General features: G+C 44.4%; 1 protein-coding gene across 1 annotated transcript; it reads left to right on the top strand.

Annotated features, from left to right (window-relative positions):
• Positions 1–11900: 11900 nt before the first annotated feature.
• Positions 11901–19752, top strand: LOC132883378 (protein translocase subunit SecA 1-like). Its single transcript, XM_060916927.1, has 2 exons — positions 11901–12016; positions 14124–19752. Exon 2 carries the CDS (start codon positions 14327–14329, stop codon positions 17390–17392), a length of 3066 nt encoding a protein of 1021 aa, XP_060772910.1. The 5' UTR covers positions 11901–12016; positions 14124–14326; the 3' UTR covers positions 17393–19752.
• Positions 19753–19948: the final 196 nt, after the last annotated feature.

The raw sequence follows: 19948 nt of genomic DNA, 5'->3' as shown, positions 1-19948 counted from the left end.
GCCTCACGCCTCTGCATTTGAGTCATCCCCCTGGTGGCCTAGTGGGGGTTTGCTGGATTATCACTCCAACGAACCAGGTTCGAATCCCAGCAAAACCCTAACAGAAAGACTCCGTCATGACCGACTCAGCAGAGGCTGCTTCAACTGTCTACCCGGCCAACCTTCAGGGAATTATGGCAGCTTTGACACGCTTCGGAGCGACCATGGACGCTCATGGACGTACGCTCACCAGCCAACGTGAGGCCCTCGCTCGCCACGAGGAACTGCTTCAGCAAATTGGGAAAACCCTGGCACAGCTGACATCTCTGCCTGCATCTCCTGCTCCTGATCCAGTTCCTGCTCCTGATCCAGCTCCCACTCCTGCTCCAGTGCCTCCTGCAATGCTGCCTTCTTCACCTCGCGAACCCAGCCTTCCTGCACCACAGAGGTATGACGGCAAGCACAGTGAGTGCCGAGAGTTCCTTACCCAGTGTCAACTCACCTTTGAGCTTCAGCCTACCACCTACACTACGGATCGCCGCAAGATTGCCTTTGTGATCACCTTATTAGCTGGTAAGGCGCGAGCCTGGGCTACTGCTATCTGGCAAAGACAGGGACCTGAGTGCTTTGATTTCCAGCTGTTTTCTGAAGAGATGCTTCGGGTCTTCGATCAGGCAGACATCAGTACCGACGCAGCCCGAAAGCTCATGTCCATCCGGCAAGGAGGAAGCGTCGCAGATTACGCCATCTCATTCCGAACACTCGCAGCAGTAAGTGGATGGAACGAGACTGCCCTGGTGTCAGCCTTCCACCATGGTCTGTCTGACCCCATCAAGGACGGTCTGGCCTCTATTGGATGCCCAAGTGACCTCGAAACCCTCATCTCACATGCTATTCGTCTGGACAACAGGATGAGAGAACGCCACCAAGCCTTGAGCCCCCCCAGCCTCCCTACCTCTACCTGGAGACCGTCTACCTCCTTCAGTGACTGTCCAGAACCCATGCAAGTGGGTCGTACTCGCCTCTCCGCATCTGAGAGGGAGCGCAGAAGGAGGGACAAGTGCTGCATCTACTGTGGCAAGCCTGGTCACTTCCGAGCATCATGTCCCGAACTCTTGGGAAAAGGACCGCCCCGTCCAGCCGAGGGAGGGTTGTGACGGGGCCTACCCTCTCTCCCGGACTCCCTGGCCAAGGAATCTACATCCCGGTCTCCATCTCCTGGGGTGAGTCTGTCCACTCTTGTCAAGCTTTGATAGACTCAGGGGCGGCTGGGAACTTTATGGATATTCACTTCGCCCAAAGCATCAATATTCCGACTGCACCTCTTGAAGTCCCACTGTCTGTGTCTGCCCTCGATGGCCAAGCGTTAGGTGATGGAAGAGTCACTCAAGTTACTTCTCCAGTCTTCCTCCAGTCTCAAGGTCACAAGGAAGAAATATCCCTGCACCTGATTCCTTCACCTGAGTTCCCAGTTATTCTAGGCCTTCCTTGGCTTACTCGCCACAACCCTCGCATAGACTGGGTAACAAGCCAGCTTGTGGAATGGGGCCCTGCATGCCATGCCTCTTGTCTGCTCTCTAGCTCTCCTGTGTCTCCTGCCGAGCCCCCTGATCTCACCGAGTTATCTCAAGTTCCCACAGAGTACTGGGATCTCAAGGAGGTATTCAGCAAGAGCAGGGCCGCCGTTCTTCCTCCGCACCGGGCCTACGACTGTGCCATCGACTTGCTCCCTGGGACTACCCCTCCTCGTGGCAGACTGTTTTCACTCTCTCAGCCAGAACGCAAGGCCATGGAGGAATACCTCAAAGATGCCCTGGTCTCTGGGTTTATTCGACCCTCCACTTCACCTGCTGGAGCCGGCTTCTTCTTTGTCGGCAAGAAGGATGGGGGGCTCCGACCATGTATTGATTACAGGGGCCTGAATAAGATCACTGTGCGCAACCGATATCCCCTTCCGCTGATGTCCACAGCTTTCGACCTGCTCCAAGGCGCCACCGTCTTCACCAAGTTGGACCTACGGAACGCATACCACCTCATCCGTATCCGACAGGGAGACGAGTGGAAGACTGCCTTTAACACCCCGTCTGGGCACTACGAATACCAGGTGATGCCCTTCGGACTCACCAACGCACCAGCTGTTTTTCAGGCCCTAATCAACGACGTCTTAAGGGACATGATTAACCTATACGTTTTTGTCTACCTCGACGACATCCTTATCTTTTCCAAGACCGTGCAGGAGCACCGCCACCATGTCCGCCAGGTTCTCCAGAGGCTGCTACAGAACAATCTGTCCGCCAAGGCCCAGAAATGCGAATTTCATGTTCCCGAGGTCTCCTTTCTGGGATTTATTGTACGGACAGGCCAACTCCAAATGGACCCTGCCAAGACCCTGGCCGTCCGGGATTGGCCTACTCCCAAGTCCGTTAAGGAGGTTCAGCGGTTCTTAGGATTCGCTAACTTCTACCGCAAGTTCATCAGGAACTTCAGTTCTGTGGCAGCACCCATGTCAGACCTCACCAAAGGGACAGGTGGATCTTATGGCTGGTCTCCTCAGGCAGAAAAGGCGTTCAAAGACCTCAAGGACCGCTTCTGCACGGCACCCATTCTGGTTCTCCCGGACACCTCCCAACCATTCATCGTGGAGGTGGACGCCTCGGACAGTGGTGTCGGCGCGGTGCTCTCTCAACGTTCGGAAGGAAAGCTGCACCCCTGCGCTTACTTCTCCCACCGCCTGAGTCCTGCTGAGTCCCGGTACGATGTGGGGGATCGAGAACTGCTAGCGGTCAAACTGGCCCTTGAGGAGTGGAGGCACTGGCTGGAGGGAGCACAACATCCATTCCTGGTTTGGACTGACCACAAGAACCTGGAGTACCTCCAGCAAGCCAAGAGACTGAACCCTCGACAGGCTAGGTGGGCCCTGTTTTTCAGTCGGTTTGACTTCACCCTCTCATACCGCCCCGGCTCCAAGAACACCAAACCTGACGCACTGTCCAGACTGTTCTCTGCCACTAACAGGGAGAATGAAGTCGGGCCTATTATCCCTGTGTCCCGGATTGTGGCCCCTGTCCGCTGGGGTATTGAGGAGGCTGTCCGACGAGCCCAACGCCAGGACCCCGGTCCTGGGACGGGGCCACCAGGCCTCTTGTACGTCCCACATCAAGCCCGGGCCAAGGTTCTCCAGTGGGGTCACTCTTCCCCTCTCACCGCCCACCCGGGAGCTCGGAGGACCCTGGACTTCCTGAAAAGACGCTTCTGGTGGCCTAACATGGAGAAGGAAGTAAGGTCATTTGTCCTGTCCTGTGAGGTTTGCACCAGAACCAAGAACCCACGACAGCGTCCCCAGGGTCTCCTGCATCCTCTGACCATTCCCCGGCGTCCCTGGTCCCACTTGGCAGTCAACTTTATCACGGGTCTTCCTGAGTCACAAGGTAACACGGTCATTTTGGTCTTAGTTGACAGATTCTCTAAGGCCTGCCGCTTCATACCACTGTGCAAACTCCCCTCTGCTCTTGAAACTGCGAAACTTTTGTTTAATCATGTCTTCCGAGTCTTTGGTCTTCCACAGGACATCGTCTCAGACCGAGGGCCCCAGTTCTCCTCCCGAGTGTGGCACGGGTTCTGCAAGGTCATCGGAGCCACTGCCAGCCTCTCCTCTGGGTTTCACCCACAGTCCAATGGTCAGACGGAGAGGCTCAACCAGGACCTGGAAACCACCCTGCGAGGCCTGGCTATGGATAACCCGACATCGTGGAGCACCTGGCTGCCATGGGCGGAGTACGCCCACAACACCCTGCAGTCATCGGCCACCAAGCTGTCGCCATTCCAGTGCCAATTCGGGTTCCAGCCACCTCTGTTCCCGGACCAGGAGGAGGACGCGGGGGTGCCCTCGGTCAACCAATATGTGAGACGGTGTCGCAAGACCTGGAGCAAGGTCAGGAAGACCCTCATACAGACCTCCAGAACCAACCAGACTCAGGCCAACCGCCATAGAAGACCTGCACACGCTTTCCGCCCTGGGCAGCGTGTTTGGCTGTCCACTAAGGACCTTCCACTGCGGGTGGAGAACCGCAAGCTTGCTCCTCGCTACATTGGCCCCTTCAAGGTGGTGCGCAGGGTGAACCCTGTCTCCTACCGGCTCCAGTTGCCCCGGACTCTGAGGATCAACCCCACTTTCCATGTTTCCCTGTTGCGGCCCGTACTGACGTCTACGTATGCCCCTGCCCCTAGGAACCCCCCACCCCCCCGCATCTTCCAGGGGCAGACTGTGTTCACTGTGCATCGCCTGCTTGACTCCCGCCGGGTCCGCGGCGGCTTGCAATATCTGGTGGACTGGGAGGGCTATGGTCCTGAGGAGCGCTGCTGGGTTCCTGCTCGGGATGTCCTTGATAAAGAACTATGTCGGGACTTCCATTCGGCCCATCCGGATCGCCCTGGGAACGTCAGGAGACGCTCCTAGAGGGGGGGGTCCTGTTAGGACTAGGACTGTTTTGGCCTCTAGAGGCCGCTGTTATTTCCTTTTCATGTCATGTTTATTTTGGGCCTCTAGAGGCCGCCACTGTTCCTGTGTTTTGTGTTTGTGTTAATTGCCTAATTATCTTCACCTGTGTCCTTAATTAGTTTGTCTATTTATACCCCTGAGTTCAGTCCTCTTGTCACGGAGTCTTTGTGCTGTTATGTTTATCTCCAGTTTCCTTTGTACTGTGTTTTTTGATCTTCTTAGCTTTTGAATTTTTGCACTTTGCTTTTTTTTTTTGGATTATACTCTTTGGTTTTTTTTTGTCTTTTGTTTTGCCCTGTATATAGTGTATATAGTTTAAATAAACCTTTTGATTCTTTTTCTACTTCCGCCTCACGCCTCTGCATTTGAGTCATCCCCCTGGTGGCCTAGTGGGGGTTTGCTGGATTATCACTCCAACGAACCAGGTTCGAATCCCAGCAAAACCCTAACACATTGAAGGATTTCAGCTTCCTCGGGAAGTAGAGTCTGCTCAGCCCCTTCTTATATACAGTTTCTGTGTGGGATTTCCAGTCTAGTCTGTTGTTGATGGTAACATCGAGGTACTTGTAGTCCTCCACCACCTCCAGATCCTCTCCCAGGATGTGCAGTGGTTGTGAAGCTGTCCTCTTCTGCCTGAAGTCGATCACCACCTCTCTGGTCTTGTTGACATTCAGCTGCAGGCGATTCTGTCCAGCCCACTCCACAAAGTTGTCTATCAGAGCTCTGTACTCCCTCTCCCGTCCCTCACTTATGCATCCAACAACAGCCGAGTCATCAGAAAATTTCTGCAGGTGGCATGACCCGGAGTTGTACTGAAAGTCAGTGGTGTATAAGGTGAAAAGGAAAGGTAACAGCACAGTCCCTTGTGGAGCTCCAATACCACTAACTACCACATCAGACAGAACACTACCCAGATGGACAAACTGTGGCCTGTCTGTCAGATAGTCAGTAATCCAGGAGATAATACAACCCCGATTCCAAAAAAGTTGGGACAAAGTACAAATTGTAAATAAAAACGGAATGCAATAATTTACAAATCTCAAAAACTGATATTGTATTCACAATAGAACATAGACAACATATCAAATGTCGAAAGTGAGACATTTTGAAATTTCATGCCAAATATTGACTCATTTGAAATTTCATGACGGCAATACATTTCAAAAAAGTTGGGACGGGGCAATAAGAGGCTGGAAAAGTTAAAGGTACAAAAAAGGAACAGCTGGAGGACCAAATTGCAACTCATTAGGTCAATTGGTAATAGGTCATTAACATGACTGGGTATAAAAAGAGCATCTTGGAGTGGCGGCGGCTCTCAGAAGTAAAGATGGGAAGAGGATCACCAATCCCCCTAATTCTGCGCCGACAAATAGTGGAGCAATATCAGAAAGGAGTTCGACAGTGTAAAATTGCAAAGAGTTTGAACATATCATCATCTACAGTGCATAATATCATCAAAAGATTCAGAGAATCTGGAAGAATCTCTGTGCGTAAGGGTCAAGGCCAGAAAACCATACTGGGTACCTGTGATCTTCGGGCCCTTAGACAGCATTGCATCACATACAGGCATGCTTCTCTATTGGAAATCACAAAATGGGCTCAGGAATATTTTCAGAGAACATCATATGTGAACACAACTCACCGTGCCATTCGCCGTTGCCAGCTAAAACTCTATCGTTCAAAGAAGAAGTCATATCTAAACATGATCCAGAAGCGCAGACGTCTTCTCTGGGCCAAGGCTCATTTAAAATGGACTGTGGCAAAGTGGAAAACTGTTCTGTGGTCAGACGAATCAAAATTTGAAGTTCTTTATGGAAATCAGGGACGCCGTGTCATTCGGACTAAAGAGGAGAAGGACGACCCAAGTTGTTATCAGCGCTCAGTTCAGAAGCCTGCATCTCTGATGGTATGGGGTTGCATTAGTGCGTGTGGCATGGGCAGCTTACACATCTGGAAAGACACCATCAATGCTGAAAGGTATATCCAGGTTCTAGAGCAACATATGCTCCCATCCAGATGACGTCTCTTTCAGGGAAGACCTTGCATTTTCCAGCATGGCAATGCCAAACCACATACTGCATCAATTACAGCATCATGGCTGCGTAGAAGAAGGGTCCGGGTACTGAACTGGTCAGCCTGCAGTCCAGATCTTTCACCCATAGAAAACATTTGGCACATCATAAAACGGAAGATACGACAAAAAAGACCTAAGGCAGTTGAGCAACTAGAATCCTACATTAGACAAGAATGGGTTAACATTCCTATCCCTAAACTTGAGTAACTTGTCTCCTCAGTCCCCAGACGTTTACAGACTGTTGTAAAGAGAAAAGGGGATGTCTCACAGTGGTCAACATGGCCTTGTCCCAACTTTTTTGAGATGTGTTGTTGTCATGAAATTTAAAATCACCTAATTTTTCTCTTTAAATGATACATTTTCTCAGTTTAAACATTTGATATGTCATCTATATTCTATTCTGAATAAAATATGGAATTTTGAAACTTCCACTTGCATTCCATTTTTATTTACAATTTGTACTTTGTCCCAACTTTTTTGGAATCGGGGTTATAGATGACTTGCAACCACGTGATCAAAATGTGCTACGTCATGAGCGTCTGCCATGATGGTGGATATACAAAGCAACTAGGATGGCAGCCACTGAAAGCATGTCTGTAAACAATGCTGAATTTTCTCAGTATTACCACAATTTGAACGATCAAGCAAAGATTCGATACATAGAGAAGATAGATACGTGTGGTTTTGACCTATATTATTTTAAAAAGTCAGACTTTTCTGAAGATAAGATGCTTCTACCGACCATCTACTACGAATACAGGTCATTTCGTCCAATGACCATTTCATCCAATAGTTAAGACATTTCGTCCAAAACCTTTTTTATATGCACTATCAATTATTTTATATTTCAGGTATTTGTTTGTTCAAAAAAATGAGGACTTCTCAGTGGAATTTGACCAAAGCAAAACACATTTTTGTAAAGCAAATGAGTGCCATAGTACATGTGCTTCAACACTAAAGAACGTACTAAGGGGGGTAACCATATAGGCCTGTGCCACTTGCTGACACTGGGATGAGTTAACTCCCTTGTCATTGCAGGCTGCTCACTTGCATGTCTATGTTTCTGGCTGGATCATATTAAATCTTCAGTCGCGGAGCAGCGCTCTTGCGGGGGGGATTTTTGCAAATCCCGGGCCAAGGCGCAGTCCTCCCAACCCAAGATTGTGCTTTTTCAAAGAGGGAGGCTTAGAGGTAGGGGATTGTAAAATTTGGCTTCACTGCAAGCTCCCCTGCCCGAGTTATTAATTTTTAAAGCCGGCTGGATCATATTAAATCTTTAGGCACAGAGCAGCGCTCTCGCGGGGGCTTTGTTCGCTAACACCGGAATACCTGAAATATAAAATAATTGATAGTGCATATAAAAAAGGCTTTGGACAAAATGTCTTAACTACTGGACAAAGTGGTCACTGGACAAAGTGTCCTGATCCCCTTGTATCCTCTCTGTACCAAGTCTCAGAGTTTCCTTGCCCTCTTTCTGAATCACGGACGGAATTCTAAAAAATATGGCATAGCTAAAAGAATGCTTAAAGCAGTGGAAAAACAAAGAGAGTTGCGCATGCATGACTATGTTTTGTATGGAATGTCGCTTTACCCTGCATTTGTATATCCACCAACATGGCCAACATCCGGGTTTCTATTTTGCTTTGACGTCACTTGCAAGTCAAGGATGGGGGTGTTGACAGCCATCACCTGCAGCTTCTCCCCCAGTAGCAGTGGCTGAATTGTGTTAAAAGCACTGGAGAATTCATTGAATATGATTCTCACAGTGCTGCTACCACCATCCAAGTGCGAATGAGCTCACTGCGGCAGGTAGATGACAGCATTGTCAACTCCCAAATGGGAGCAAACTGTACAGGGTCCAGCAGTGCCCTCACCTGCGGCCTCCAGTGGGCCAAGACCAGTCTCTCCAGCACCTTCATTACGTGAAATGTGAGGGCAACTAGTTGATAGTCCTTAAGGTCAGATGGAGTCGAATTCTTTGGGATGGGAACCAGGCAGGACATCTTCCAAAGTACTGGTATTCTCTCCTGACTCAAGCTCAGGCTGTAAAGGTGTTGCAGGGCAGGTCCTCAGGATCCTGAGGCTGATACCATCAGGTCCTGCAGCTTTTTGCTGGTGGAGTCTCTCCAGCTGTCTTCTAACCTGGCCTGTAGTCACAGTCATGAGGGGGAGGGTGCTGGTGTCTTCAGTGGAGGAGGAGGAGGAGGAGGGCTCACCACAGAGGAGAGAGGGGGGAGAGGTGGAAGCATTTGGGGCAGTGTGTGTGTGTGTGGGGGGGGGTCTGGATGTGTGGAGGAGACGACAGAGGGCTGTGAGCTAAACCTGTTGAAGAAACAGTTCAGCTCATTTGCTCTCTCCTAACTATCTGATGTCTGTCTGTCTCTCACCTGACACCCTTCCAGTCCACACATCCCTCACATTGTTCTGTTGAAGTTTGGCCTCCAGCATCATCCTGTAGGATGTGTGGTTTTGTTGGTAAGTCAACCACTAGGCTGCTTAAGGACATGGGAGTCAGAGATCAAGCCCAAAGGTAAGCCATCAAAGTCCTTTCCAGTGCCACCGAACAGGCCAGTTGGTGGCTCTGGATTAAAAGGAGAGACATCACCTGGGCCCCAAATAACAGCTGCTTCATTAGATTGAATAGTGAGAGTTAAAGCAGAGGGGGGCACACCTGGGATGCCAGATGTCGCTGATGAGCCCTCTCGAGGTATTGTGGGCCTATCATCGAAACACCTAAGAAGGAGGGTGCCCACCTGATGACCCTGATGAAGCTTTATTCCTCCACACTCCACCCAATATCATTCGGGCACCCACCTGGAGACCCTCAGTTTGCACACCAGTCTCCACCAGTGTTAGCTCAGGTAGATGCACTCTGCACGGGATTGTACCAACTAGTCCTAAAATAGAAACAACCACATTTTTTCCACAAAGTTTATGGTTCACCACTATCCTTCCAGGTTTTAATAATGCATTGGACAGTTCTTAACCCAGTTTCAGTCATTTCAGCAATCTCCTTAGTTTTTTTTTTCTTTGCTTGATGCAGGCCAATAATTTGACCCTTCAGAAACCCAGTAACATCTTTTCCATGAGCATGGGGTACATCTTCCAACATGTTTGTTTAAGAAATGAGAAGCTACTTACTGCATCAGTTAGCGTTAAAAGAATTGTTGCCAGCTGAAACGCAATCGCTGCAGTAATTATCCAAACAAAGGCTCTTATGTATTTGCTTATTTAAATCCAAACAGTGACTATTTTTTTGCCAGGCAGTGTACTACACATCCTTTCATCACACTTCGCATTGTTTGCCTTCATTCTTCTACACCTGTATACTGTAATGATTTACAATTCCACCATGTGGTGTCATCGAGAAGATGATGTGTTTACCTTTTGAGTCTGGTTCCTCTTAAAGTTTCTTTCTCATGATGCCTTAGGGAGTTTTTCCTTGTCACTGTCACCTCTGCCTTGCTCAGTATGGATGAGGATTTCTGTAAAGCTCCTTTATGACAATTTTTATTGTTAAAACATGATACAAGTGACACTGAATTTTGTTTACATTTTACATTTTGAGTATGGGCACCTGATTTGAAGCAATATGCTTTGTTGCTCTTCATACAAACTCTGTTTAATTTTTGCTAGGCTCTATAATGTCCTCACTTGAGAAAATTCCAGCTTAAAATGCAATTGTTTTATGGGAGAAAAAATTAATTCATCTCATTATCTCTAGCCGCTTTATCCTGTTCTACAGGGTCGCAGGCAAGCTGGAGCCTATCCCAGCTGACTACGGGTGAAAGGCAGGGTACACCCTGGACAAGTCGCCAGGTCATCACAGGGCTGACACATAGACACAGACAACCATTCACACTCACATTCACACCTACGCTCAATTTAGAGTCACCAGTTAACCTAACCTGCATGTCTTTGGACTGTGGGGGAAACCGGAGCACCCGGAGGAAACCCACGCGGACACGGGGAGAACATGCAAACTCCGCACAGAAAGGCCCTTGTCGGCCACGGGGCTCGAACCCGGACCTTCTTGCTGTGAGGCGACAGCGCTAACCACTACACCACCGTGCCGCTGGGAGAAAAAATAAGGGACACAATTAGTCAAATGCTGCAGTGTTAAGATGATTGGACAGTTATACAGTATCTACAGCTACATTTATAATGGCTCAATTTATACTGGTATCCAGTATGGCATAAATTGCTGGATGGTAGGAGATGATGTAAAGTAAACTGCTTTCTACATTCTTATTTCATGAAATTGAGGGGTTTTTTAAATTATTATTTTTTATTATCTCATCTCATCTCATTATCTCTAGCCGCTTTATCCTTCTACAGGGTCGCAGGCAAGCTGGAGCCTATCCCAGCTGACTACGGGCGAAAGGTGGGGTACACCCTGGACAAGTCGCCAGGTCATCACAGGGCTGACACATAGACACAGACAACCATTCACACTCACATTCACACCTACGGTCAATTTAGAGTCACCAGTTAACCTAACCTGCATGTCTTTGGACTGTGGGGGAAACCGGAGCACCCGGAGGAAACCCACGCGGACACGGGGAGAACATGCAAACTCCGCACAGAAAGGCCTTTGTCGGCCACGGGGCTCGAACCCGGACCTTCTTGCTGTGAGGCGACAGCGCTAACCACTACACCACCGTGCTGCTGGGAGAAAAAATAAGGGACACAATTAGTCAAATGCTGCAGTGTTAAGATGATTGGACAGTTATACAGTATCTACAGCTACATTTATAATGGCTCAATTTATACTGGTATCCAGTATGACATAAATTGCTGGATGGTAGGAGATGATGTAAAGTAAACTGTTTTCTACATTCTTATTTCATGAAATTGAGGGGTTTTTTTAATTATTATTTTTTATTATTATTATTGAGAGAAAGGAAGTGGGTTGGCTGAAACCTAAAGGAAAGTGTGAGGGTTTCCTTTAGACACCAAAAACAAGTCAGTATCTCAGTAAATACAGTATTACAACAAATGAGATTCATGTAGCAAATTAGATGTGAGTAACAAAGTAATATGATTCAAATTTTGTTTAAACAAGATGTTGTCTGCTGAGTAGAGGTTTTACTGACTGCAAACAGCCTTGCATTCTTGTTGAAAATAATTTTCACCTTAATCACGGCATGTTAAAAATACACTAAGAGGATGCAAATGAAAAAAACTAACAACAAAGAACAGTCGCCATAACTGCACAAAGGAATTTTTGCTAAGGGTGTAGTTTTTGTTTTGTTTTGCTTTTTTTTCCCCCTGCTATCCTGCATAATGTCTGAAATGCCCCATTACAGCTTCCTGGAGAGCACGTGCTTAACTGAAAGCAAAAGTAAATAAGTGGGGGAATTTTCGTAACACTCTTTATAAGAACGTTCTTTGTACAATTCAGACTGTTTCTAAACTGCTTCAGATGCTGTCTTACCCGACAACACTTCTTCATTACCTGTGATGTAAGTATGATGAGGTTTATGTTATACTAAAGAGCATATACAAAAAGAACCTGAGTAAATAGGTTTCATGTAGAGAGCTCCTGTAATTTCATTCTATGCATCGTAGACAGTTTTGCTGGTAATTTGTCACAGGATGAATCTCAGTCCTATGTTAAAAATCAATAGTGTGAATTAATGCTTTCTCTGAAAGCATTTATCAAGAACATTGACACAATAGTTGTTTTTTCAGAGAAACATGTTATAAATATTCTACCTGTTCCAGAACACATGAATAATCAAAAATGAATAAAAAATAAACACAGGGGGAACAAAAATGATTATTTATTCCAGGATCTTGACACTCCAAAATTACTTCAGATGATGTCTTAACTGAAGATGTTTTATCTTAGCCTGTGAGGTTTATTTTATACTAATGGTTAGGCCTATGTCTACAAGGAGAACATCATAAATAGGTTTCTCTTACAGGGAACCTATGATTTACTGGCTTTATGTCAATGTTCTATTGAGAGAACTGACTATAAATATAGTTTCCAGAGAAGCCTACATTCTAAATATTCTAGTACTTATAGAGAACGCATGATTAACCAAAAGTAAATGTCAGCGGCGGCAGCTGTCTATCGCTAGCGATGATGACTGCTTCATTAGGATGCGCAGAAACGCAGATGGGTCGTGAGGCCCACACCAGAGCGACTGAGCCACCTGCAGCGGCGTCACGAACAGCCCGGCCAAGCCGCCATGAAATGTCTGGCCTCGTGAGTGCTCACATACTATTCTCCTCTCCTAATGAAGCACCTTACACAGTAATGTAAGACAAATGATGTTGTGCCCCCATCATGTTGTCTCTCTGGACCTCCAGACCTGATTGCCAAGTGGTGCACAAAAGTGCCACAGACCTGACAGGTATGGAAGTTGCCCCACAGTGACAACTGACTTGCCGGGTGATGCCATCCATTGGCCATTTGAGTGGCTCTTCCGCATGCCATCTGGTGGTGTGCCATTGACCTTGTTGGGTTCATCTGCCACATTGCACCAAAAAGCACCCTGTTGCCAGTGCCTTATTGGTGATGTACTAGTTAACCCATAACTGGAACCCAGGCAGGTGCTACCACTCCAGGTCAGAGCTGACCTGGGAGTAATGGTGATTAAGGGGTAACTCCACTTTCCCCAGTACTCAAGTCCTCCCAGACCTGAGATTCAACCACCGGTTGATGTAACTGACAAATATAACCAACAAAATATAAGATTATTTATTAGGTTGTTTATTCCAGGATCTTGACTTCTCACATTTATTGATACCAGATGATACCAAACAACAGATTACTGTTATATGTTGAATGTGATTAATCAAAAGCAAAAGTAAATATGCTGGGGAATTCCGTGACATCTTTTAAAGGATGATAAAAGTATCTGATAGGTAGATTCCGTGACATCTTTTAAAGGTTGATGAAAATATCTGATATTTTATAATAGGTAGATCTATTCCCACACAAAGAACACAAGCAAATAGGAACCTTACCAACAAAACTGTGTATGACACATAACAAGCAATTGTGAATTGCTTGTTATGTGTCATGCAGTTTTGCTGGTAATTTGTCACAAGAATACTCCTAATCCTAATCCTGTGCTAAAAGAATTGACAGTATAACTCCTTCGGATACAAGGAAAAATGACACAAGGAAAAATGTTATGGAACTTCATGTGTACAATTGTACACATTATGTCCGAAGGGGATATATTAAGGTTAATCCAGGATCTTGACAGTACCCAAATACCCCTGATGATCAAATTAAGTATGTTTTTTTTTGTCTTCTACATTAGTATAAAAAATAGTAATTTGTCATACCAAATACTGATTTGATTTAAGTTTATACTATTCACCTTTCAGTAACTTTTTTTTTTAAATATTGTTTTTGTAATTCATTTTGGAAGCTTTTTAGCTTTTTTAGAATTTCTTTACACATGCCTAACACCATGTCAGGTTGTAATAATTGTAGAGCAGTATGTTTGGTTTGTTTCAAAAGTATTCTTCACCAAGCTTTGTGCACTACTTTTTATCTCCAGCAATGATCCCAGTATCACTGGATTAATGTTTTGTTTTTAACCACAGGAAGAGCACAATGGACTTTGAATAGCACTGCATCTTGAACTGCAGTATTCTTCACCAAGCTTTGTGCACTACTTCTTATCTCCAGCAATGATCCCAACATCACTGGATTTAATGTTTTGTTTTAACCACAGGAAGAGCACAATGGACTTTGAATAGCACTGCATCTTGAACTGCATTTTGGTCTATAATCCACAGCTCAGGTTATGGCATCAGAAAATCTACTGCTATCAAGATTGCTTGATTTGATCAGATATGGACAGTGGAGTAAGGATGACGTTGTGGATTTGTTCACTGCTCTTGTGAAGCAATACCATGCCAGGGCAGTAAAGACTGATTTCTACATATGGATGGCAAAAATACTTTACCAAGTAGAAATTCACAAGCTCAACAAGTCAGATTTATCATCTAACATTGAAACAAAACAGTTTGTGGATGACATTGAAATTAGAATTAATGACTTGGTGAAAGAAACAAAAGAGAAAAGCCTTGACATTATTCTTAAGGAAATTCAAGCAGAAGGAGACATTGATCGGAATATTTTAGATCAAGTTAAAGACATTGTGTTGTCTGTGTCCTCACCATCACCATGTCCTGTTTCAACACCTCTGCACAGTATAAAGGAGCAATTAGTGAAACTATGTAAAGCAGTAGAAGATACCAGAAAATGGAAACCAAGGTTGACTCAGATGGTGAGCTGGTGCATTATGGTTCTTTCTCGCTCTAGCCAGTTAATCCAAGTTGGCACAGGAGAAGGAAAGTCATGTATAGTGGCCATGTTTGCTGCATACTGTGCCTTGACTGGAAAAAGTGTGGACATTATCTCCAGTTCCCCTGTGCTTGCAGAGCGAGATGCTGCAGAGTGGCGTTCATTTTATGAAAAACTGAAAATCACTGTGGATTCCAATACAAATAAATTTAAAGTTGAAGACCTGAGGAAGTGTTACTTATGTCAAGTGGTATATGGCACAACTGAGAGTTTTGCAGGAGACTGGTTAAGACAGAAGTTCCAAAGAGAAAATGTGAGATCTCAAAGACAGTTTCAATATGCCATAGTAGATGAGGTAGACTCGCTCATGTTGGACAAAGGTCTAGAAGTTGTCTACTTAAACAGTGAGATGCCTGTCATGGAGCCTCTAAATTTAATCTTAGCTAAGATTTGGTTTGTTGTCAACCACTCTGAAGGTCTTGATTTAGAGAATACGCTTGATCTCATTCGTTCCTCTCTAATGGCAGAGGATTCAGACATACTGCCATCACATACATTTTTAGAGAGCCCTGCAGATACATCAAAGCTGGAGTATGATGAATTCCACATTCCAGGCTTTCTAGAGCACATAAACGGAAGGCTAAAAATATGGGTTGAAAATGCATTTCTTGCCAAAACTATGACTTTAGGGCATGAATACATTCTACATAAGGATGGTGTAGTTCCTGTAGATTACAGCTCTACAGGAGTCGTGCAAAATCAAATGAAATGGGGAGATGGACTTCAGCAATTCCTTGAAATGAAGCACCAAACCAAGCTGTCAAATATGTGCATGATAACAAATTTCAAGTCCAATGTAGGTTTATTCAAGAGTTATGAACGGATTCATGGGCTCACAGGAACTTTGGGGAACCAAACTGAACTTGATTTACTGCAGAAACTGTACACCGACATTAAAACATGCAAAATTCCACCATTCAAACGCAGAAAACTTTACGAGAAGGATGGCATTGTAATTAATGATGAAAATGGGTGGGTACAAACAATTTGTAAGGTTGTTAATAAGAAAGTGAACCCCACAGTCTATCGAGGTTCAAGAGCAGTCTTAGTCATCTGTGAAACAATTAAACGAGCACAAATTGTCCACGATGCACTATCAAAAACCATTTCAACAGACAAATTGAAACTGTACACAAATAACAATATGGACAATTCTAAGGTTACAGGTGAAGAGGTCACTGAAGGTTGTGTCATTGTTGCAACCAATCTGGCTGGTCGTGGGACAGACCTCAAAGTCTGTGCAAAAGTAAATGTGTCAGGGGGTTTGTTTGTAGTGCAGACTTTCTTGCCCCTTAATATCCGTGTGGAGAAACAAGCCTTTGGTCGAACTGCACGACAAGGAAACCCTGGTTCTGCCCAGCTCATCATGTGCTCCACTCACTTCTCGAAATCAGTCAAACTGATATTGGTGCTAAACTCACCTCTCTCTAGGTTACTTACTCTTCTCAAGCATTTAAAAACCACTGTAGCTGTGTCAGTGTTCATTGAGAATAACTTTGAAGAGACCCTCAAAATCTGTCAGGAAAACCCCAATGAAAAGAACTATGAGGCAATGGTGAAAGAACTCAGAGGCTTGCTAAACACTGAAATGCCAAGTGGTTTAACTAACCTGGAGATGGAAAAAGAGTCTAGAGATTTAATTGTGCAAACAAGAATGTCACGGTTCCTTGAAGATGACATACCAAAAATCACCAAAAAGGAGGAACTCTTTTCTGTATATCTTAAAATGCTGGACACCATTTACGAAGAGAAAAAGGATGATGACATCAATAAAGACATTGTGTCTTCACTTCATGAGTGCTGGGGTATGTGGCTTCTGATGAAGTTCAATGAGAATGAATCAACAGAAACATTAAAAAAACAGTTATGGAAAGACTTGGAAAGGGCAAAGAAAAAACTGGATTGTAAACAGTCCCCTTCCTCTATGATCTACCATTATGTAAGGACTGGCAACACCCTCCGTCACAAAGGAAACCTTGCAGACAGCATTGAGATGTACACAAGAGCTATCGAAACCAATCCTTGTTGGTCTGCCATTGCTCTGTACAATCGTGCACTGTCTATTCTGTCAAAAGCAAATAGAGGACATATTGCTCAGGCGTTGGCAGACCTGAAGAAAGCTGAGGAGGCAGTTGACTCCTACATGAGAAAGTTGACATTGACTCTGATTTTTGTGGAAGGCTCCAGCAGAGATCCCAACATGATGTCTGACACCTTGCTTTCCAAGCAATTTAAAGCCAAGTGCCTGGCACAGCAAATATTTAAGTTAAATATCCAGCAAGCAATAAACGTGTTGCAGATAGCTGAAAGTCGAGGTTATGATGTGAAAATAACAAAATATCCTATGTTATTCCTGATGCTCAAGGCTGTTCTTTTAGGAGCAGGTGGATTTATTGAGGTGGGCCGAGAGATAATTAACCTCCACTCACTGGGACTGGACACCATCTTCTCACTAGAAACTGTATCTTCTTTTTTTAAACGTCTGCTTACAATATTCAGTTAAATCCTCAGCTAAACTTTGAGAAACAGTACAGCAAAGAAAACATATCAGCAAATATCTGTCTGGCATCCAGGAGGGAAGGATTGATGTTTACTGAAGTGCTGAATTAGATATGCTCTCATTAAATATATAAGCTCCTAAATATACCAACACATTTATTAAATATATTTTTATGATCATTTTTGTCCTCTCACTGTGATTACTGTATATCAAAGTGTCAAACATTGGCACTGGACTTAATAATGCTCCTTGCTCAAGCCAATATGGCACAAGAAAATGGGTTTAAAGGTCAGAATTGCACATAACTGAGATACAAGTCTATCTTAAGCAAACTCCAACTGTCATGCAACTTCCTAATAGTCTATAGTTACATCTGAGGTCTGAATACCAATGTGCACAATTTTGGTATTAACTCCTCACAGTATATTTTGCACAGTGCTGAATATTGCACCGTGCTTGTCGGGGATAGGATGTTTTAGACTGCTACGCTTACCTGTGAAGTGCCTCAAGGGTCCATTCTTGACCCTATTTTATATTCACTGGTTGTTGTTGTTGTTGTTGTTGTTTAAACTCATTCCATTTGATGCCAGTATATTAGCCAATCTAACTGTTTTCAGCCATTGGACTTGCATTGCAGCCTCACAGCTCAAGAGTCATGGGTTCAATCCAGAGCTCGGGTTATGGTCTGCGCAGAGCCTACGAACATTCTCAAGTTTCTTCTGACTGTCCAAAAACATATGGATAGGTATATGTGCTCTGCTAACTTGCCCCTAATTGTGTGTGTGTGTGTGTGTGTGTGTGTGTGTATGGTGCCCTCTGATGGACTGGCATCTTCTGCTGTGAATTCTCCCAATTTGCACCAAGTGTTGCTGGCCCAGCTTAAGATTCATCATGACTCTGACCAGGATAAAGCACTTACTGAAGATGGATATTAAAATTTATCCTTTCTTGATATGAAGAAACCCATTCATGCATTTGTATCATGGTGTATGGACTATTGCTATTTTTGTTTGTTTGTTTGTTTGTTTAACTTGACTTAGACAAAGAGCTCTGGCCTGTCTTATACTGTATTAATCCAAAACATATCACCTGGAGGTTTGTTCTGCAATGAATTCCAAACATTTTCATCATCAGCATCATCACTAGGTGCAGATTCCTCTGGTAGGATTGCAACATTGGTCTATATATGCAATGAAGTTCAATTAAGAAGTCCTGAAGTGTAATTGTAGCTTATCTTTCTTTTAGAAGTGTGTTATTCATCATTGTGTCTGAAATGCAACCAAATTTGCTTTGTCTATTAATAATATATTACTTGTCAGCCCTGTGATGACCTGGCGACTTGTCCAGGGTGTACCCCGCCTCTCACCCATAGTCAGCTGGGATAGGCTCCAGCTTGCCTGCGACCCTGTAGAACAGGATAAGCGGCTACAGATAATGGATGGATGGATAATATATTACTGTAGAAAACCTGTCCTTATTATCACACAGCTCATTTTCACAGAGACAACCCACTAGTTATTAATTATTGACTTACACTGACAAATAATTGACTTATATTGATGGTGCATAATATATATATATATATATTTTTTTTTTTGACACACAACGGTTAATGGGATATTAGTCTATCAGCTTTACACACCTGAATCCTGATATTTTTGCCCATGTCTTTTGCCAAAACATCCCATGGTCAATGTTTTGAATAAAGACTGATGGCAAATAACAATTTCTTGCCACAGATTATCAATCAGGGCGTTGTATGGGCCATTCTGACACATTCAGGTTCATGGTTTTGAGCCACTCCACTGTAACCTTGGCAGTATGTTGTTGGAAGGTGACTCTGTCCTAGTCTCAAGTCTCTTGTTTTTTCTATAATCACCCAGTATATAGCTTCATCCATTTTGCCCTCAGCCTTGACCAGATTCTCAGTCCTTGCTGATGAAAAACATCCCCACAACCTGATGCTCCCACCCTCATGCTTCACTATGGAGATGGTGTTGGGTTTGGTCTCAACAGACCAACCCTTTTCCCAGGTTCTTTGTGTGTGGAGTCTCAAACATGCCTTTTAGAACATTCCTATTGCTCATACCTCTTTTCACCACTCTTCCATAAAACTCAGCTTTGTGAAGTGATTGAACCCTGATTGATAATCTTCCAAAACTTATTTTTATAGCTCCTTGTCTTCATGATGCTGGTTGTTTTTATCTGTTCTCCAACCACTATGGGGCTTTCCATGATATGACACTTTACAACATTTATATTGAGCCGTGACATTATAGTACTTATTTGTAAATACATTTTGCAAACTATGTTATATTGACCCATCCAATTGTTGAATTTGAGGCCTAGTAACACAAATTGTGCTTGATCAAATAATAAAATAGTTTCTAAATCAAGTGTCCAAACTGTTTATTTGCCTTCTGAATAAGACCATTTTGGAATTAATGTGTATTCTTAGTATTGTTTTTCAATGATTAATATTGATCAAAGCTGATGAAAAAATTTAACATTTCACTATGTATCACAGAATCAGTTACAGATAGATAGATAGATAGATAG

The sequence above is a fragment of the Neoarius graeffei genome, chromosome 3, assembly GCF_027579695.1.
Source record: "Neoarius graeffei isolate fNeoGra1 chromosome 3, fNeoGra1.pri, whole genome shotgun sequence".
NCBI classification, from domain to species: domain Eukaryota; kingdom Metazoa; phylum Chordata; class Actinopteri; order Siluriformes; family Ariidae; genus Neoarius; species Neoarius graeffei.
Note: the sequence above shows the minus strand (reverse complement) of the source record. Positions and strands in the feature narration are given on the sequence as shown.

Coding starts and splice junctions, on each gene's coding strand:
- LOC132883378 (XM_060916927.1), top strand. CDS start 14,327: ATGGCATCAGAAAATCTACTGCTATCAAGATTGCTTGATTTGATCAGA.